This window comes from Amblyomma americanum, chromosome 10, assembly GCF_052857255.1.
Source record: "Amblyomma americanum isolate KBUSLIRL-KWMA chromosome 10, ASM5285725v1, whole genome shotgun sequence".
Classification (NCBI taxonomy): domain Eukaryota; kingdom Metazoa; phylum Arthropoda; class Arachnida; order Ixodida; family Ixodidae; genus Amblyomma; species Amblyomma americanum.
This window is the reverse complement of record NC_135506.1, coordinates 62,676,462-62,698,661: the sequence shown is the minus strand read 5'-3', so window position 1 is coordinate 62,698,661 and position 22,200 is coordinate 62,676,462. Positions and strand designations below refer to the sequence as shown.

The 22,200-nt window shown below is 51.7% G+C and overlaps 1 protein-coding gene across 1 annotated transcript in view; it reads right to left on the bottom strand.

Moving 5' to 3' along the window:
• Positions 1-2,807: 2,807 nt before the first annotated feature.
• Positions 2,808-22,200, bottom strand: part of Nuak (Nuak family kinase 1) — a 65,186-nt gene continuing 45,793 nt past the window's right edge. The window contains 5 exon segments of the mRNA XM_077640823.1: positions 2,808-5,486; positions 5,488-6,550; positions 8,030-8,348; positions 8,761-8,912; positions 19,881-20,001. Coding sequence (XP_077496949.1) covers positions 2,951-5,486; positions 5,488-6,550; positions 8,030-8,348; positions 8,761-8,912; positions 19,881-20,001 — 4,191 coding nt within the window. The 3' untranslated portion in view covers positions 2,808-2,950.

The following is a 22,200-nucleotide window of genomic DNA, read 5'->3' as shown; positions in this document are numbered from 1 at the left end:
AATGTCATACTTACGCATGGTTTTTCACTCTCAAAATGAAAATATTGGCATGGACTGCAAGGCTCTATTGACGTTTTAGCAATTTGACAAGAACCTTATTCACAAATGCAGTCTTCTTTTATGAACCATTTCAGTATTACCCATTGACAGCACAGCAAGGCAGCGGAAACCACACAAGGACACACAGGACGGCACGTGTACGCAAAATGCCCTGTTTTAAACGGCTCATTCCAGTAACAACACTCTTTGCGTGCACAAATCTGAAGCAGTACAGCGCATTGCTCTCACATTGCACTTGGTGGACGGGTCTCGAGAATAGACATCACGTTCGAAGCTGGCTGTAACACATTTATGCTTCATATGTGAGCTGCCAAAACTTGGGCACAGATCTGCATTTGCAGTAACAATACGATTGTCGTGGGCCCACTAATGGCTCAGAATTTCGCATTTGGACGTCTAGGATAAACAACTTTAACCTTTGTAAATATTCGATATGTACATATCAGCCACGGATTATCTCATGCTGCAATTAGATAAATACTTCATTGCTGAGGTCTCCTATTGCATGAGCTTGTATTACTGCTAATCTTAGAGTTCTCACAATATTCATTATCAGTATAGGAGGAACAAAAATTAGTCATATATTTGCCTGCATATAATTACATTCATTATAAATTTGCTTACGTGCAGCAGGCAGAACTTCCTCTAGCGTTTAACACTTCAATCCAGCTGCAAGGAAGTTAATGTCAAATACTTTTTCATTGTAACACATCAATGTAGCCAATGCTACACAAAAGAGAACGTCATTTACAAACATACAGCACGCATTCACAAATAAGTGACAAATTCTCATGCACTTCTACTGCATTAGTCGTGCAGGCAGCTCATTTCTGATGAAAAATATTTGCACTGAGGGGGCGTCTGACGCTTGTTCCCAGGCTGTTGTAATTGTGCAGCTGCCTCTGTTGGATACCGCACAACTACTGCTGGTCGGTGCTTTGCTTGGCAAAAAATGACAACTTCACTAGGCTCTTACTATAGGTCTGCCAGTCACATGCACAAGTCTTCATGAAAGGTTAAGTTGGACAAGTACTTGCAACAAGTGCTTGAGTTCATGCTAATGAATGGGCAATGGACACTGCATGCTTACATGAAAAGTATTGTCTTCAACAGTTCAGGCTCACTCACGAGTCGTGATTACCTCAGTGATTCGAAATTAGCATGTATGACATCTTTACTTAGAAGCATGAACAGGTAACCTTAAATTTTGAACACTTGACAAATGGTGAATGTACCAGTACAATTTGCGCAGGTGCTCTGAATAACAGGTGAGCTGATGGCTATTGCATTCATAAAGGACAGACAATCTTAAGCACCCCTGTTTTCATCTTTTGTAGGCCATAACAATGCTCAATATGATAATTTGTTGTCTGTAGGCTGTTTCATAAAAGTGCAGCTCATGCTGGGAAAAACTAATGGCTGAGAGCGACTACAAGGTGGCAGAGGTCAGGAAATGATAACACAGCAGTTGCAGGAACACATTTCTTATGAAACAATGCAATAATTACCTACCAGATAAGCTGACATTATATATTGATGGCTGGGCTGTTTTATGCACTTAAACCTTTTCGAGGCAAAGTATATCAACAGAGGAGATATGTTCTGCCACGTTATACAGGCCACCTTTCAGTATATATGCCATGCTGCAGTTGAAAATCGTTTCTTTACATCAGAATAAGGTGCAAATGCTAATAAATAATAGCAAATGCTATTTAACAAAAGACAAACCATTTGACAGGCTAAATTATGTGCACCTATGAGTGATCAGGTATTCAGGGTACACTGTTGACAGCAAAGTTTTACTGGGGAATGGTCAGTTCCTCTAATTTCGCAGGCGAGTTTCAGCTAGTGTAAAACTCAACTTCTCATTCAGCCAAGAGCAGTGCGCTCAGTTATAAAAATGCTGTATGCAAAGACCTTCACATTATTTGATTACGCATTCTAGTTGTTTGTCTAATACAAAATCATATTTTTTTTCATAATGTATAACTATAAAACACTACACGCATTAATGATTTGGGTAGTGCTCACAAGTGAGCATGAGGATGACACACATTTGTAAAATTGTGCCAGAAAGAAAAAAAACAGGATTGCACAACAGGATTACAACTGTAAATTATCGGCATTAAAATAACTGGTTTTGCATACACGGGGAACAACAAAACATTTTTTAAATTTACACAACCATTTCAGTAGCTGTAAATCTGACAAAAGTGCATAACCGAGAAAAAAAGCTAGCAGGCATTAAGACAGCATTGCAGCCATGCATATCATCAGCAAAGAGCTCCATGATAGTTGTGCTTCCCAATGGCATAACTCGGTGGTAGTAAAAATGAATTTTGTACCAAAGTAGAAAAAAATATAAAGCTCCTCTGCTGTGCTGGGAGCCAGTGCAGAATGCCTTTTGAATTAAATATGTTTGATAAATGACCAGCATGCCTCAGACTGTAAAACAATGCCAACATACTGGCATGACGCACCACGTCGGCAAAGACGCAGCAGCCAAAGGCATGGCGTCACCCTGCAGAAAGAATTCAATGCAATAAGTTTGTAGTGCAAGCCTCCAATGCACTACCTTACACACACTCACATTCCTTTGGTACAAAAAGACGGCCATTTTGTTCTTCGTTCTCACTAAGAGCTAGGGGCTCTTCCTTTGGACTTTGTGCCTTGAGCTCTAGTCGCAGCAGCTAGTGGCCATTCAATGGTCCAACATTGGTTCTCAACCACAGCGTGCAGCAACTGTGTGCACTGACTCAATGAGTGCCCAAGAGGAAAAGCGAGGAGGAAAAAGACTAGCACTTCTCTGAGCAGCTGGCGTTGCCATATGGGCTGCACAACAGCACGCAGCATACCACACACCAGACGGCAACACACTGTGCTGAGGTCCCTAAGAAGGAGGCCCATCACTTTCAAGGCTATCATAGTCCTTGGACTCCGTCCTGTTGCAGCGGTGGTTGCTGCTACCAGACCCCGGAATGCCCGGGGAGGCATCAAAGCTGAGGTCCCACAGCTGGCCGTGCCGGATGGTGGGTTGAGGTGCCATGGACATGGCCGCCCCCATGGTTCTGGCGACGGACCGGCTCCTGGGCTCCCGGACATGGTTGTCCCAAAGGCTTCGGGACTTCCTCAGGAGAGCTGCATCGTCCCTGTCTCTCTGCTCCTGGCTCCAGAGCCCCGAGTACTCAGTGTCCCACAGCGCGGAGCGGCGCCTGGCGGCCGCCCTCGGGTCATCGTTGAAGCGCTGGTAGAAGCTCTTCCGGTGGATCCGCTCCTGCACGCTCTCTTCGCCCGGGCTGTGGACACTGCCGTCGCTGGTACGCCGCTCCTCGCTGATGGGGATGGTCTTGGGCCTTTGCGGCGGCGGCATCAGCGTCGCATAGTTGAGTTGCGGCGGCGCGACGGCCTCCTTAGGAGCGTTAGTGTCGTCCATGCAGCATGCAGTTGTCGCGGGCGGGGCAAGGCTCGATCCAGCGGCAGGCTTACCTCGCTCGGACTGCGGCGGGCGGTCCGGGGGTTCGCCGCCACTGCCCCGCCTTGGGCTGACTTCGCGGGCCAGGGAGCCGCTCCGCTGCGACAGCAGGCTTCGCAGGCCACGCGTCTGCAGAGCTTCCAGCAGCGAGGAGTCGTTGGTGCCCGGAGAGTCACCATCGTCCCGGCGCGCCGAGTCTTCCTGCGGCCAGAGCCCGCACTCGGTGCGCGCCGTGGACGGCGGTGTCGTGATGACGATGTGCGCATTCGGGTTGCTGTTGCCTCGGTTGTTGATGGACACTTGCATGCGGACCAGGGGTCGCCGGCCACCGCCGCGCTCGTTGACACTCAGGGAGCGGCTGCACGGCGCACCCGGAGGCGCCGTCCGGTTGCTCTCAACACTGATCTCACTCTGGTAGACAGGTCGGCTGTTCTCGCCCAGGTTAAACTTGTCGCTCTGCGAACGGTTGTACTTCTGCTGGCACCGCTGCGGACCTTCGTCACCTCGCGTCTCCTGGGGGTTGGTGGCGTCGTTGGACAGGTGCAGCCACTTCTCGACGCGGTGCCGCGTCCCTTCAGGGTCCTGGTGGACGCCCCAGAAGTCGGTGTTGCCAGCGCCGCGGTCCAGCGAGGTCCCGCGGTCGGCGTGGTGACGACCGGGCAAGTCCTGCAGCCTGTTGCGGCGCAGCGTACCGAAGAGGGACGCTCTGTCGATAGGGTCCCAGACACCCGAAGACCGCTTGGAAAACGGGTCTCCTCCGCCCATGGCGCGAGTGTGCGGTGTCCCCGGCTCGCTTCCGGTCGTCTTTGACGGCTTGTCGACCACGAACCGCAACAGCGTCTCCCTCTGGGGTCGGGAGGACGACGAGGGCGGCTCCTTGCTAGACCTCGAGAAGGGAGACGTCGAGGGCAGGAAACTCTTCCAGTGGTTGCGGAAGTCCCGGCTCATGTTGCGCATAAATTGGAACAACGCCTGTGGGTGCGAGCTGTCAAAGTGCAGGTCGAAGTCGTCTTCGTCCGAAGAGTCCCTGTCTGTGGATGCCGACACTTGACCGGCGCCGCGACGTCCCCACTCGCGAGCGCGCCTCTCGGGCGTTCGCTCCCGCCGGAACGTGTCCACACCGGCGAATGGGTCCGCGTTTCGGAACAGAGAACCTTTGTTGAGCTTCTTGATCGAACTCTTCATCCGCATGAGGTTGCCGAATGGACTCGATGTACGCCAGTCTGGGAACATGTCGTTGAAGATATCGTTAGACTCGGACGAACTGCCGCTGGCGGAGCGCGGAACGGTCAGCTCATCCTTGGGTGGTAAGCCTGGAGACCGGACGATCTCTTCGTCCACGCTGGTCGCGTTGCTCGGCCTCCGGGTGACCTTGGTCTTCTTCTCAACAGTCGTCCACGAGCCATCCGATTTTGGCTGGGCATAGACGCGGCCGCTCTCTGTAATGCACGTGCCGTCCTTGCCGAACGTGAACTTCTTGTAGCTGCGAACAGGCGAGTCCGTAGCCACTCTTGAGTGTTCATCCGCAGAACCTTCGGGAGATGGCCTGCGCAGCGGGGCCTCGGGTTCCGGAATCTCTTCCTCTGGCGTTCCAGGAACCGCGTTGTCCCAAAGTGTCGACGACTGCTGTTCTTCCTCGGCCTTCTTGCGGTTGCTGAGCGTAATCTCTGCCGTGCTCTGCAGCACGTTCTCCACTTCTGGTTCCTTGCCGCTTTCCTCTACAGACAACTCCCGCAGGGGTTTGGACGTACTTCGCAAGATGCCCTTGGAGGCCGTGTCTCGCCTCCTTTCCAAGGACGGCGACTTGTCGGACGGAGGGTGCACAGGACTAGCAGGGAACACGGTGTCTTCCCTCTCCCTGGGACTGGCGCTGAGCGGGCTTTTGCTCTTGGCCCGCTTGGGCACCGGAATGACTTTCTTGGGCTCGACCTTCTCCGGCGCGGCTGATTCCGCGGGGGGCGGACGGGGACTTGGTTGTCGCATCTTCCAGGACCAGATTTGGAGGTTCGACAGTGGCTGCCTTGGGTGTCTGTGGAAGCGGCGGCTTCTTGGTGTCCTTGAACTTGGGCGACGCTGAACTCGTCGCTGCCGACGCCTGCGAGTTGAGGCACTTTGGAATGACTATCTTTCCGGGACACCGCACTCCCGAACCACGTCGTGCCAGCATCGGCGCCGCCGACTTCTCTTCGCCGCCGGCGCTCTCTGTTGCCACTGTGGCGCCTTCCTTGTTTGCTTCCGGAGACGTCGGCTCTTTCGGCTTCTCGGCTTGGGCGGTGGGCTTCTCCGTCGCCTCAGGCTTAGGCGGCGTCTGCTGTTCCTCGGGCTTCCGAGCTTCCTCACTGTCAGCGACTGGTTCTCCCTGTTCCATCGGCTTCTCTGCAGTCACAGATGCCTCTGCGTCTTCCCGGACCTTGGTGACTTCGCCGTCGTCTTGGCGCGCCGGCGCTTCGCTTTCCTGTTCCACCGTGTCCCGAGCTTCGTTCTCGGACGGCTTCTTCTCCGGTCTGTCGTCGTCGTCGTCAAATTCCTGGTCGTGCACGAACGGCCCTCCCAGGAGACCCACGCTGGACCGCCTCGAAGAATTGGACGTGCGGACTTTCTTGTTCTTGTGCGAGACGCTCGACATCTTCATAAGGCTGCCGTCGTTGGAGCACTGGCGCTTGATGTTCTGGCTCTCCAGCTCGGCCGCCAGCGCCGCCGGGATGAAGTCGGCCGAGTCGCTGGCGTCGTTGATGGCCTTGTCCTGTTCGGCCGGCTGGAAGTCGAAGCTCTCGCTCTTCTCGGCGCCGTCGGGCGGGTTGGCGGCCTTGTCGAATGCTTCTTCGGGCGTGGGCGAGGCCGGCGCCAGGGCCAGCAGGAGGTCCAGGCGCACGGGCGTCAGGTTGGACATGTCTTCGGCCAGCTGCAGCAGCGAGTGGTCGAAGCCCTGGTTCACCCACCGGTCCTGGCATATGTCGATGACTGTTGCACGCTTGGCAGGGTCCACGGTCAGCAGGCGACGGATCAACGCCGACGCATCTGCGGAAAGAAAGGTCGAGAACCGTGAGTACGGCGACGACTGCTTGTGAGCGATAAAAACTCTTGTTTCAAAATTTTTTTGCAGTAAGACTTCTAGTCAGACCACTAAGCAAAGCGGGCGCGAGACGTTGTTGCCTGAAAAAATCAGTAAATAAGACCGAAGATGATACAAACAAAGCGCTGCACTTTTCTGTAAAAATTGATTAGTCCGTTGGAGTTGTTTCAGTGCAAGGCCACATCCCTGTTCACGTTGTTTTGTACCAGGCCTCGCATTTTATTGCGAAAGCTGTACCAGAGCCACAGCGCGAAAATGCCAGCGTCTGTAGCCTCGGAGAAGACCGTTGTTCCTCTGGAGGTGTGGTTCCGGCAATTTTCTTAATTAGTTCTTCCCGCCCATTCTACTATTTGCAGCCTGCACTCCCTAACCAGAGGGCTGCACACTCACCCACCGCCACTCGCCCACCTGCACCCTTCAGAAGAATTCTTTGTTGTGTGCGAAGCTTCGGCTAGAGTAAAATCACGAAACTAATCATCCAGTGCAAATGCAACTGCTTTCTCAGAACTGCCGCATCAGATGTCTGATGGTCCCCTACTTTTTCTCTCATCAATCACACCTTCTTTCCGGACCGCGAGCTTGCGGTGAACAGCACTAGGCTCGGCTTTTGCAATACTGCACAAGGTCAGGTCCACACCTCCGGCCTTTCGCGGAAGTGCAAGGCAGGCTGGGGAATTATCAGTTATGGGCTCTCTCTTTTACCGTTACTTCCGCTCTGCCTACAAAGATACAGGGCGACTGAGATTCAGCGCACAGATTTAAGAACAGGCCCCCAACGATGTCCTCTCTCGTGCCCGATCACAGCGCGCGTATATTATTTAGCCTCCATCCGCGAAGGTGCTCGTACTTTTTTTCTCTTCTCTCTCCGCGTTCACGTTGTCTCTTATGTTTTTCCGCTATCTCTCTTCGCGTTTATATACTGACCTACTCTCGATGTCCAGACGGAACGGCACTCGCGTGCTATTTTTTTTATCCCTTCAATAACTTTTTTTTTTTCCAACAGCGAGACCGTATAAGACAAAGCCCGTCACGTGTATCCGCGAACCGCCGCTCACGAATGACCGCTACCGAAGACCACGTTTATCCGCTCGTGCTCCCCGCCTTTACAAAGCGATCAACGGGCACCGGCGTGGCCAACGTGCTGCCCCGGCGATCAAGGCGGTGCTATAGCGTGCATATACCGCATTTAAGCGAGCTCCCTTCCAGACGGCAAGCGGCCGCCGACACCTCACGTGCGCGCCGCGACGGAAACAATAGCGTGAAAGTTACCCCTCCCCGGCCACCGCTCCCCTTTCTATTTTCTATTTTCTCGGTTGTCGGAAGCCCATCTAGACGGCGTCGCAAGAGGAACGAGGAGCTCGATCGAAAGTGCGGGAAGATCGCTTCCGCGGACAAACCGTGTAACAACCGGGTTCGCCACTCACCGGACTTCCTCTTGGGCTCGTAGTAGTCGGCCTCGGAGATCTGGCGCACGAGGCGCTTGAAGTTGCTGCCGTCGAAGGGCATGGCACCGTAGACGAGCGTGTAGAGGAGCACCCCGAGGCTCCAGCAGTCCACCTCGGGCCCGTAGTAGGGCGTGCCCTTGACGATCTCGGGCGAGGCGTACAGCGGCGAGCCGCAGAAGGTGCTCAGGAAGTGGCGCTCGTCGTAGACGTTGGACAGGCCGAAGTCGGCGATCTTGGCGTTGCCCTTCTCGTCCAGCAGGATGTTCTCCAGCTTCAGGTCCCGGTGGCAGATCTTGTTCTGCGCACGCCAAAGGAAATTAACCGGGGGGTGAACACGGGTAGCCTGGGGTTAGACTGCTCGGATAACCTCGTGGGCGGGAACCTTTAAAGAAAACAACCTATAGCTTGTTTTCGTTAAAGCTGTCACTGCGCACTGCGTGGTTCATATCTCTATATGCTATCAAACGCCTCGATTGGGTACATCCTGGTTCTTTGCATTGAAATCGCCAGAAGATAAGCCCCTTCCGACAGCCACGCACGCGCTGTATAGTCGTGCCATTCGTTTTCTTTCGCTGAAGAGCAGACCTTTCAGCTCAACGTAAAAAAGGGGACTCTGTTCAAAACAGACCCTCACTAACGGAGCTTAGTACAAGACCTCGGCACGAAAGAGCTCCCGGATGGCGAAGCAGCGCCCGCGGGGCGTCTCGTACCTTGTGGCAGTAGTAGACGGCCGAGGCCACCTGGCGGAAGATGCGCCGGGCCTCCTCGGAGCTGAGCTCCTTGCGCTCGCTGACGTAGTCGTACAGCTCGCCCCCGCTGGCGTACTGCATCACCAGCACGATCTTGTCCTTGTTCTCGAATACTGCGAGGGAGAGCAGGTCATCGGGTGAGCACAAGCACATATCCAATGTTCATGTCATTTTCGATTCTTTTTTGGTCCTGCCACCATATAGCATTCAGTGCGCGTTGATATCATCCATGACGCAAGTAAGAGGTATGCGCCGACGTCACAGTGGCGGCCATTTTTCGGTGCATGTAGCACGGCGAAAGGATGCAAGCATGTCTAATCAGCTTACTGCCACCTGCTCTGGTTTGTACTGCTGAAGCTGCGCGTTGCACCACAGAATGACACCCGTGACGTCACATGAATACCTCTGATAGGCTTAGCGGCACTGGCTACAGGCGCGTTCCTTGTACACTTCGCGGTGTTTTCAGTGACATGTAAAAGCTCAATTATTAATAATAATAATAATAATTGGTTTTGGGGGGAAAGGAAATGGCGCAGTATCTGTCTCATATATCGTTGGACACCTGAACCGCGCCGTAAGGGAAGAGATAAAGGAGGGAGTGAAAGGAAGAAAGAGGTGCCGTAGTGGAGGGCTCCGGAACAATTTCGACCACCTGGGAATGTTTAACGTGCACTGACATCGCACAGCACACGGGCGCCTTAGCGTTTTGCGTCCATAAAAACGCAGCCGCCGCGGTCGGGTTGGAACCCGGGTACTCCGGATCAGTAGCCGAGCGCCCTAACCGTTGAGGCACCGCGGCGGGTAAGTGCAATTATTATTAACCATTTCAATCAGCAATACCGTTACGAATACCGTCGAACTTCGCTATAACGAAACGGTTTATAACAAAATAATGGATATAACGTAGGAATGACGGCTCCCCTCGGAAGCTCGATCAACAAGGGCCATAACGAAGCTACGCCTATAACGAATTAATCGCCAGGCCCCTTCAACTTCGCTATAACGTGCTTCAACTGTATGTTCTGCCCTCAAACTGCATTGCTCTTACCACGTGACTGAGACCCTCCGGTTACAAAACACAAATGAAGTAGAAGGCACGAGGCAGCCGCGTAGAGACGCTCTTGGAACTACCTCCGCGGTGAGAGGGAGAAAGGAGGTGAGAAAAGTCTGTTTCGGTTCAGCGGGTGTGAAGAATTCGCAACAAAGGCGCGCGCCCTTGCCCTTGAAACACGCCTCGTGGTAAACTTCGGCGCGTTTCCCCCGGTTTCTTTGACGCCGCGCCCACCTCCACTCTCCCCCCATTGACGGAGCCCAGGTTGCCGACGAGAAGATGAACAGCTGGGGCAAGAAGAATAAAAGCATGCTGCCCCCCTCCGGCCAAGAATAACGGCCGCCCCTTTTCGCTGCCCCGGTGGGCAAAACAAAAAAGGGTTCGATCGACCCTTTCTGTTTCCTCGCTACCACGTTACGCCTTCGTCACACATGATAGTGCACGGTTGCTTTCCCCGCCGTTTCTAAACAAACGCACACCACGCCCTCCTCGTGCAGCCTAAGTCTGGCGGGAAACTGCTGAGTGCTCGCCGCGTGCTTGTCCACCTAGTTGCTCCCCCCCCCCCCCTCCTCCCCTGAAGAACTTAAAGGCGCTCAGAGATGACTTTTCAAGGATAGCTGCTTTGCCTGGGTGTGCCATGGGCTGTCAAGAAAGCGCAAATTTTTTTATACAGTCCAACCTCGTTATAACGAAACTGTTTATAACGAAATAATGGATATAACGGAGCAATGACGATTCCCCTAGGAAGCTCGGTCAACAACACGGGCTATAACGAACCTACGGCTGTAATGAATCAATTGCCGGGCGCCTTCAACTCCGCTATAACCAGGTTCGATTGTACTTTAATGCGAGGTCATTCAGTTTTTTTTTATTTAGGCATGTATTTCGCCCCGTATCTAAATTGAAAAAGCATACACCGCAGAAGATACCATATATATATATATATATATATATATATATATATATATATATATATATATATATATATATATATATATATATATATATATATATATATATATATATATATATATATATATATAATTTAAAGGTGCACTAAAGAGGATTCCGGGCCCTCCTTTTTACCGCGGGAACTCTATCTACACGTTCCAAGTGTTCTTATTGTCCTGTGCGGCCGATTTCCCTACTAAATCCGGTTCAACGTCCCAGCTCCCGCCTTTCCTTTCTTTTTTCTTTTTTTGAACTGACCTTCGAGAGTAGGAGGAGTCAACCAACGCGTGGAGGGCTTCTCAGCCAGTCGCGTGGCGGCTTGCCGGTCTACAATCGGCGGAGTTATACGTAGTAATACGCGGAGCGGTCTGCGAAAGCAAAGAGGCCACGGTTATTTTTGTGTCCGTGTGCCTGATTTGCTGCTATGTTGCCTGCGACTGAAACTACTCATTTGCGGAAACTTAAAAAAAAAAAGAGAGACGCCACGTGTAACGAAGGAATCTCGACCACCTGCTGTTACTGAGGGCACTCTGACATCGCACAGCACGCGGGAATGTTTTGAATTTCACCTCCATCGAAACGGGGCGGCCGCTGAGATTCGATCCCGCGACCTTGGTCTCCGCAGCCGAATGACGCAGCAACTGAACGACCGCACCGAGCTTCTCTCCGTGATCTATTCCGATCAGCACAGATTAGCGAAGAATTGTGGGGGAAAAAAAGTGACTGCATACGGCGCTTACCCCAGTGGTATAATGCGAATTCCATCGACAGCTGATGCCAATTGCTAGTGTTTAGGGATTCTGCGTAGGTGCGTGCGTGCGTGCGTGCGTGCGTGCGTGTGTGCGTGTGTGTGTGTGTGTGTGTGTGTGTGTGTGTGTGTGTGTGTGTGTGTGTGTGTGTGTGTGTGTGTGTGTGTGTGTGTGTGTGTGTGTGTGTGTGTGGTTGGAAGGGGGGGGGGTAGGGCCATGATGCTCAACGAGAGCTTGGCGGCCGCCTATTTTAATCGAGATATCGCGATACGCGCTGGCCTGAACGGGCGTTGAGCAGCCACAGCCCTGTTGCTACTTTGAGAACCCAGTTGAAACGAAAAAAAAAACAAAACAAAGAAATGCCGCACACTTAACAATGCCCAGCAAGGGCGCTCTCCCCGCAAACAACGCTGAGAAACGCCGTGCCTGAGAAGGGGGCGCTGCTGGGAGAAGATCTGATCGCACAGTGCATCGCGCTTATCTACAGTAGAGGCCCCCCCCCCCCCCCCCCCAAAAAAAAAAAATGGTGAGCGCACGCTGCTCGAAGATATCACGTGTTATTACACGGCGCGGACGCCGCACCGTGCACACGAGCTGTTATTTACAGGCGCCCGTATGTATATAGAATACGCAAGCACTGCAATGCGAGTATTAAGGAGAGGGCACTTCGGAGTGCACATACATATACACTCCCTGTGCCGCAGTCGTGACGGCATCCAAAGCCCACGATTCGAGACTGTTCCCCCAACGCTCCGAAGCGTTGCGGGAGAGGGGAGATTGGCCGCTCATCCAAGCAAGCCGACGTGCATACGCGAAGCGCAATCACGGCTGAAGCACCTGCGATCTTTAGATAGCAGGTGCTTTAGATGCGCTTATCTTTAGATCGTAGACGCTGCATAGCGGCGGCCTTGTGTAGGGCGTGGCTCCCGTCGAGACGGTGTCGTCGTTATCGCCGCGATCATTCCAATTCTCCGAAACTAAAGCACACCGCGGCGTTTGGAGGGACCAGCCACAATAACGACGTGTTCGAAACCGAAACAATGACACCAGATTCAAGGAAACGATATAGCCACACTGAGGGAACCAGTTTACATTCTTCGTATACTGTCTGGCCCTATCCTGTTCAGCGGCTGGCAAAAACGCATTTGTTACTCGGAAAATTGAATTTGAAATTACACCATTTTTTTTCCCCAAACGAACGCCCTCGTGAGCAGATTAAAGGCGAGTGCGGCCTAGCCTCCGAGATCAGCGCTGAGCAAAAAGAAAAAAGAAACCAGCAGTGCCATCACTAGCGTGTGGCGGCACTGAATAAATAACAACGAACTTATTAATCTACCAAGAATGGATACTATCTAAGCTAGGTGGCCTACTAGGGACGCCTTCGAGGTTATTTTAAAGTGGTATAACCTTCGACGACAACGCCGCGCGCGCGTCGCGTGCCATCCGGCTTTACACGGGGAGGCTTTCCCTCCCGCTCTATACATGCACCCACTCGCGCGGTATTCCACGCAACAACACCAAGGCCGTCCACGAACGTGAAAAGGGCCTCGATCTGCATTATTGTTCTTACACTTTTCTCGCCCCTTCCTCTTCTTTCCCCCCTCTCCTGGTGCTGTTCACGTGCTCTGACCTATGGTGACTTCCAATCGCAGAGTTCGAGCACTTCTGGAGCAACGATTTCTGCTCTTTTCGGAGCAACTGTATTCCAAACGCAGATCTGAGGCATGGATCGCGTCTTCCAATCGTAGACAAGGAGCGGTTGCCGAGCCGAGATTGCTCCGTGGCGCAGTCGGGACTGCTCCGCCGAAATCGGCGCATCCGACCGGAAGTTTGCGTGACGTTCTTTTTCAGCGGTGATAGCGGCGCCCTACATGCTCTGGCCAAAGCAAGTGTACTCCAATCGCAATTTCAGGTCGCGCGCTCTGCGCCGGATTCAGGCGCTCTGTCACAGAGCGTGCAGACCGCTCCGGGCCTGCGATTGGAATTCACCACTAGTGAGACCACAGGCAGAGCGATTCCCGTCAAAAGAACGTCCCCCGCCTACGAGAAGGCAGGGCGCTGGACATACTATACCAGACTCCCCCAAGACGCAATTGTGGCCGCAGGGCAGTGCGCGCACCCGTAAGCGAACCTTGGTGTGCCTCTGTGCATGCATTCCTCGAACAGGCGGACTTGGCGACCCGTCTGTTCTCCGTCAGGTAGTTACACGCAGTGACCGAACGCTCCGCGACTTCTGCCTTGGACGATTAACAACTGGACACCCCACTCCAGTTGTAACCGACACAGTGCTGTGCGCGTGTGTGATTTAATTCCTCTAAAATGAACTAATCACGAGCACAAACTGGACACATTTCTTCTTATGTAAATAGTTTGTACATATTACTTCTCCCCCTATCCTCTCTTCCTGTCCCCTCACCTCATTCATTTCATTTCTCCATTCTGCCTGCTATCCTTTATTTCCGCTGCCCCAGCTCAGGTGCTCCAGTATCGACGGCAGATGCCGGGGCTAGCAAAAACCTTTTGCTTCCTTTTTACTATTATTTTAATAAGGCCACTTCCTGCTACTACTACGAGAAGGCGTCTCCACCGGTGCAAGGGACATAACAGCATGCGTTCAAGATGAAAATCGGGGGGCTAGCTTATATGCCAACGGATCCTACAACATCCCTGTTCAGCAAGTATGCTGTATAGCTCTGTTGCTTACAATCTCTCGGCGTAATACATGTGCACACTTCGGCGTGACTGAAAATAAGGCGAAACTCCACTTCCGCATTTTTCCCCGCGAAATAGGGGGCGACAGCACGTTCCTGAGCGTATCGCCGGAGTATGATAATTATAGCAATAAATGAACTAATAAAGTTTTTTTTTTTAAGTGCCGAAGTCATGTGTATACCGTGGGCTATCACTGCAGGGACGCCGTATCGGAAGGCTCTGGAGTGATTTAGACCCCCTGGGGTGCTATAGAGTAAAGCCCGTGTAATGGCGGCTGCTTTCCACTTCGCGAACGCAGAGGAGGGGGGGGGGGGGGGGGGAGAGAGAGAGCAAGTACAGCAGGCGGGATCGAATTCAGTTGCGCTCTACGAGTCTGGTCTGCCCCTAGGAGGAGCTACAGGAAGCGCGCCGCGCGCGCCGACGAAGGGCGTCGCAGGATCCCCTAACTGTATCCGCAACTTGCTCAACCACTTTCAAATTAGCGACTAATTTCTCCTCCGCCAGAACCCCCTGTCCGCGTCAGAAGACTCCAGGCGCTTTCTCAGACATGAAGCGGAGCACTTTATGGCACCCCCTCGAACTTTAAACACTTCCACAACGGGAGACCAACTATATACGTAATCGCCATCTTTCAGGACCTTTTCCCACTACAAAAGGAAACGCAAACAACGCGGCCTCACGACTTTAGACCAAGGCTGTACAAAACAGCCAGTCCGAAAGCTGGGCAAAACGTTGTGAAACCATGAACGCTTATCATCTGGTTCCCGCATTTATTTATTTGTTTGTTTATTTATTTCGTTTTGCAAACAGGGCACACCGCGTACACATTCGTGGCTACTAAATTTTAGCACATTTTTTGCCCTCTTTCTCTTTATACGCTGGTCTGGAAGGGCATCGATCGCCTGAGCCGTCCTCCAAAAGGGCGACTGCTGACAATTCTTAGCTCAGAAGTTTCGCGAAAGCCGTTCATTTTCGATACGGCGCGAAAATCATTTGATGGGCTCGGAAATGTGAACAGCACTATGGGCACATTTCACGTTTCTCAAGCCGCCGCGGTTATGGTACCCGGCTGCTGACCCGAAGGACGCGGGTTCGATCCTCGCCGAGGTCGCATTTCGATGCCGGCGAAATGCGAGAGCACTGCGTACTGTGCGATGTCACTGCACGTTAACGAACCCTCCACCTAACGGAGCCCTCCACTACGGCGCCCCCCGTAGCCTGAGTCGCTTTGGGGCCTGAAACTCGACAAGCCTAAACCAAACCGATAAACTTCACGTTTCTAATCGAGGCATCTCCATTGCATCGAGTCGCTCCTTGCTTATGGTTGCAATTACAACTGCCTCTTCTACAGAAAGCTAAAGGGCAATGCAAGCTGACCACACCGTGCCAAAGTGTTACAAGTTTCATAACACCGTGCGTACCTAGCCACATTTCCAGGTTGGCCGTCAACAAGACAGCGAGTTCCGGCCTATGGACGCTATATTCTCCTCGCCGTTATTTTTCCGAGCGTCCCCGCAGAGTCGTAACAGCGTGCAGGAAGCTGCACACTGCCTCATTAAGCGCGAAGCTAATGTGAACGCGTGGCCGTTGTTTCCCCCGCCGCAGAGCCAGCCAGCGGCCCGACCGACCCTTGAAACTCAGCCAAGGCGCCGCGGACGCAACGGGGACGCGCTCCCTCAGGGCCAGGCGCATGTCGTAACCCGAACCGCGACACCACGCATGCGGGGAGGCCGCGAAGCGCATTCCATCACAGCAGCTAGCATGCAGTGTGCGACAAGTAAAAGGTCCGCGTGGCGCCCATCCGCTTTGTATCCGCCGAGGTGGCCCATGATCATGGGAACGAGCTCGGCGGTTCGAATCGCCGCTGCTGCGTCTTTTCGACGGGGGGGACAAAAAAAAACGAGAAAAGAATGTACAGCTACACACGCCAATCGTTCGGTATAGATGCTGGACAAATACACATTGCTAATGATTGTTCGTATAAGGCCTCCTGTATTCTATCGAGCCAGTCTTTCTCTTCTCGAAGTACCACTTCGTGACCTTCCAAGCTCAACATATAGGTAACATTGACTTTCCTCCACACCCGAGCGCCCGCTGAGATGTGCGAAGCTGAGTGAGCTGCTATACATTCATCAAAAGATATAAGAGCGCCAAATACGGGCCCGCGTACGAGAAAATAGGAACATGCGTATACAGTATATAGCGCATCGAGTCACGTGCGACCGTTAACCGTGATTAGAGAGCGCGTGTGATACGACAACGACATGTGCTTTGTACAACTCCTCGTCCGTGACGCCGACTGATTGACATCTAATTCGCTTATCTTTTCGATTACGAACGAGGCAGATATGCAGTGTATATAAGAATCTCATTTTGTTGCGCGTGCCCTGTATTTTTTTTTTTTTCCTCCGGTTGCTGCCATCCTGCGGAAGCGGTTTCGCGCTATTCGCCTTCGCTCTATAGAGAGAGCGCTTCAGGTCCTCTTTGTATTTATTGAGCGGCTTTATTTCTAGCGCCTTCCCAAATCGTCCCTCTACGAAACCATGCACCTCTGTGGCGTTGATACACGGGCGACACACGGCAGTAATGAGCGAGCCCGCTTATTAAGCTTTCTTCATTTGTCCGCCTCTCGCTCAACGTGCGTACCGCCTTTGCCAAAAATAACCAGGCTGCCAGGTTTGGTTTGGTTTGGTTTATGGGGGTTTAACGTCCCAAAGCGACTCAGGCTATGAGAGACGCCGTAGTGAAGGGCTTCGGAAATTTCGACCACCTGGGGTTCTTTAACGTGCACTGACATCGCACGGCACACGGGCCTCTAGAATTTCGCCTCCATCGAAATTCGACTGCCGCGGCCGGGATCGAACCCGCGTCTTTCGGGCCGGCAGCCGAGCGCCATAACCACTCGGCCACCGCGGCGACTGGCCAGGTTTGCTTCCTAGTTCTATAGCGAAATCGTTATCGCACCCATCAAGCTATAAATCACTGTGAGGTAAGCGGAACCCTTTTCCTCACCTTCAATTACCGTTTGGTGTTTAGGGAAGCCGCAAGGTCTCCACTATATGAGGCAGAAGCAAACGATGCAGCCTGGTTACTTGTGGCAAAGACCTGATCGGTATACCGACTCAGCGGATTATATAGTTACGACCACCTGGGGTTCTTGACGTTGCAAATTTTGGCTGCATTGAGGCAAAATACGTGCACTTTCGAGAAGCTTGCAGGCAAAGCAACCTCTCCAGCGCACGTAACTCTTCAGCCAAAATTTGTTGGGCCACAGCTAGCGTCGAGGGTTACCACGTTTTCGGAATTCTAAAAACTGATGTGAATATTACTTGCGGTGGGCCTCTCATTAAGTAAAGAGCCTAAGAGTAATAGTTAAAAAGGTAACTATTCAATATTAGTAAACCAGCCTGCATGCTAATTGGCATGTGTTATCTTGTTTCTGATGTACTACACCGCTGACAATGCTATGCCGGAAAAAAGCGCTTTTCTAACTCTATTTTTAAAAAGCCGTGTAAAGTCTTATAGGTGAAACACCCTGTATAGTTGCACACACAGTGTATAACTAATCTCCTTCTTTCTCCCACCGCCCTCTCTTGTCTCTCTTTCCTCCTTGCTTATCCATCCATCTTCGCTGGCCTTTTTATATATTCATCATGGTACCCCAGGGACGTATGTGGCTATATCCACCCATCCATCTTTGTTTCTCGTTTCTTTATTTTTAATAAAATCACACCATCATAATCTGACATCGCAAAGTACAGGGGCGTTTTCGCGTTTTGCCTCCATCTAAATGCGGCTGCCGCGGCCGTGATTCGAACCCGCAACTTCAGCCTTAACAGCCGGAACCGAATTATGGGCTATGAGCCAACAGCCTCCCTATCTCGATATGCCGTATCGACGAGGCAGGAGTGAAATTGTCGGGGCTTAATATATACGCCGAGAAAACAATAAGCGATATATGCACGGTATTTTATACGTACATCCAAGTGCTGCGGCATATATATTGCGCATATGGCCTCATCTCCATGTTTAGAAGCATTGCAGGCGTCACTATCCCCAACGATATCAAAACGAAGCCCGTAGGCTAGGCGGAGAGCTTCGATTCATTGTAATAACGCGAAACTGAGCACCCCCCTCTCCCCACTACCTTGTTTCCCAAGCGGCAAGCCTTTTAATGAAGGGCGGTGGTGAAACTCGAAACGGGCTTAGATTAGTACATTACAATATAATGATTTGTATGCTTGTTCGTTTGTTTGTGTTCTGAGAGACGACCGTAAGACGAAGCGGATGCTTAAACGCTGAAACCCGCGTCAATGCGGCAATTCAGCCCAGAGCTTTGCTTCCAATCCAATATACAAGCATGTGTCAAGACACGAAGCCAAAAATATTACACACGAGCACTATGGCTGATGCTCGTTTCATGCAATTCCAGTAAAATGCGTGAGCTCCGAAATGCGCAGTAATGTTCAATGCGATAACCGAAAATTCCCCCCAGTTAGACCCGAATAAAAAAATGGCAGTGGCTTAGCTTGGCTATGCCAGGATATACGTAGCGAAAGCTAAGGCGGCATGGCTTGGCTAGCCTTGATTAATCTTGACTGCAAGTCCAGGTTAGTCTGGTTGTCTGGCTAGTTGTTGCCACTTGGTTCGTCACGCGGTTGGTCACGTGGTTGATCACGTGGTGCGGTGGGAATGCGAGCACCGCGAAGCTGCGAGTCCGTGGCCAATGTATATAGCCTTCGCTACAAAACCTTCGCGCCGCGCTCAGTATCTGACACCGCTGGCGTCACAGACTCTGTTGATATGCGTGTATATATCACTCTAAACATGAATACGCCTATATGGGTGTAAAAAGGGAATAGGTGTCTTCTAGCACAGAGAGCTAGAGGTCAGCTTGCTCTTTTTTTAATATACTCATCAATTGCTTGCGCCTGCGACGTGCACACAAAACCGGCGCATTATACGGCAGTGGTGTTCCATTCGAGGAATTTTCCCATTTTTCAGGAAATTTGGCAAGTGAAATTTGGCGCAAAGGGCTTGTTGTATGCATTTTCGGGGAATCGCTATAAGAACCGAAATTCACTCTTTATTTTTTCGAATTGCCGGGGTTTTCAAGTTGCTGAAAAAAAAAAACAGTTCCTGAAATATTAATATTTGGATCTAATCGAGGTAATTTCCAGTCTGTCTTTCCCGCTCTACTCAGAGAGGAAATCGGGATTTTCTGGTCACGCGGACACTACCGGAAATCTGGCCTTCCCATATAGGCGCGACGAAGCACCACTGATGACTGCGGTCTACGCGATTTGCGTTCGTTGCTTGCATGCACTCTAAACACCAAGACACCTATGTGGGAGTAAATGGAGTGTAAGGTGTCCTGTAACTCATTCCCTCTGATAAAAGGTGTTAAGAGTATGGCTGACTCCATTTTTACTCATCTCGTGTTTAGACTGTGGAGACCCCGTGTTTCAGTTTATTATGTCGCCAACTGCACACATATTTCTTCACCAGTGTCCACACCCGCAGCACTGCTGACACGTCTGGCTTCGCCACTTCCGCCAATGCGACGGCAGTGAACAGTGTCCTGCCTGTGGCGCATGCGCAGAACCCACGGCGCTCACCTTCGTAGATGTGGATGATGTAGGGGTGTTGAATGGAGGACATGATCTGGATTTCCCTCCGGATGCGCAACGAATCTTGCTCCGTCTCGATTTTGGACTTTTTGATCGTCTTGATCGCCACCTGCAACGAGACGAGACGGAATTGCACGCCGCGTCAGCCACGTGTCTGTGCACGGCGGACACCTATAGCCATAACTGCACGCCACTGCCAAGCACCGCGCAGCTGCTGGACTGCTGTGCACACGCATGGCACGGCGCAAGCGTCCTGCACGTGTTCGCAGCGGTACAAATGACACGTGTTCCGAATCCCGAGTAAACGCATACCATACTATATGCCATACCATACCATCTCTGGAACGATCTTCCGGACTACACCGCCCTGCAGGGTAATCATGACACCTTTCGCAAACATCTACTCAAGCACTTCGTTGATGACGCTTAGCACGTCATTTATATAGTCACGGTGCACATAACTTCGTTTTCAGCTGCTTGAGACTATTCCCTCTTTCGTTCTGTTGATGCGCAGCTTTCCTCACGTATGCCCGATATACTCTTTTGCTTTTGTATAAGTTTTTGTGCATTTCCCCCTTTCTTGTTACATGACGCATAGTTGTTTTTTTTACTTTTATATCTTTTTGTGAATTGCGATATCGTATCTGAACTCACCTGTTTTTTTTTTGTCTTTTGCTGTTCTTTAATGTGTTTTTTTTATTTCTAACCTATTTTGCGCAAACTTCTGTATTTGACCCCCCTTACACAATGCCTCTCCGGAGGCCTGTAAGGTATCTGTAAATAAATAAATAAACAAGTAAATACCGTACTGTACCTTACCCCACCGCACCGTACGCTATACCGTAACGTACCGCACCGTACCAGACCAGATAATACCGTGCCGTTCCATACCATACCATACCGTATACCATGGACCATATACTTCCAAAAGCGAAACAGGGCTATGAGGAACACCGTAGGGGTATGCTCCGGATCAATTTAGGCCAACTGGGGATTTGTCAGGAAAAATTTCTCGCTGGAAAACCGAGCTGGGCCCAGTTTTTTTATATATCCGCTTCTGACGAGGAAAGTTTTATAAAATTGCAGGACGTACGCCCCCCCCCCCCCCCCCTTCCAAGAGTAGCCCACAAACTCGCCACTTCAGCGATCTACACTTTCAACAAAATTAAAAATTACACTACATTATTTTCCACCGATGAAGCAGCTATATAGGACTGAGGAGCGGCCAGTTTGCGCAAACGGAACACAAAACGTAGACACAGAGTTTCAACAAAACGCTCGCTATGTCTGCGGTCGTCATTTCGTCACGTACATATATTTCCACGTGGCATCACAAACCTGCCGCGCTCCATTTGGCTGGAACTTCTTTTCCTGGGCCATACCACGGCAAGACTGGCTCAACCAACACGACACAGAGAAACGTCACGACTCCGAAACTATAGCTTTATTCTTACAGATGGACGTCGCACGGGCACTGCAAACAGTGCACGTGCCGAGCCACGCCTGAAGCGACGACGCTCTTCTACACTGCATTCCTGGCTGTGTGACCGGACATATGTCCGTCCTGCGATTCGCTCGTCGCACGTCAAGTGAGCGTACAGTTTTACGGCACACGTGTGACAAGTTTTGTTTTCACAGCGCTCGATTAAAAGCAACCAAAAAGAGGCAGAGCGCCGACATTCCTGCATCGAACGACGCGTGCATGCCGCGTCTACTAAATCATAAGCAATCCCGCGGCATGCAGTCTGTACACGTGATGCGAACAAAGCTGGGCACTCGCGCGGGCAGCTGCGGATTGTTCGCACAATGACGTCACCGCGCTCAAAACGCGCGTTGGGTCCACGCAGCAGAGAACAAAGGACACCTGTGAGTTACTCAGGCACAACGGGGACTAACATTTCAAGAGCTTGGCGTCCAAGGGGACAACCTTTCACACCTTCGTGATGAATGGCCGCTGCCCGGCGAAGAATCAACAGGAGGCGTCCACAGAAAAAGCGATCACTTCCCAGGGGGGAATCGATCAAGAGTTGGAACAAGCAGCGATTGACCGCAGTAACATATCGGTATTGCGACTGGACTGTCCATACTGTTTTCTACACTGCGGTCCGTCCAGCTGCCTTCTTTCCAACTGTCCACCCAATGCCCGCCGCAGAGAGAGACACGGCCCGGTCGCGAAAGAAAAACAGCGCTTCCTTCCCTCGAGGAGCTGTTCGAGAAGCGCACGGCTAGCGCCAGTTGTTCGGGCCCAGCTTCAGAGAGAAACGGGCCCGCGCTCAAACCCGGTTTCCCGAAACCGGTTCGCGGCGGT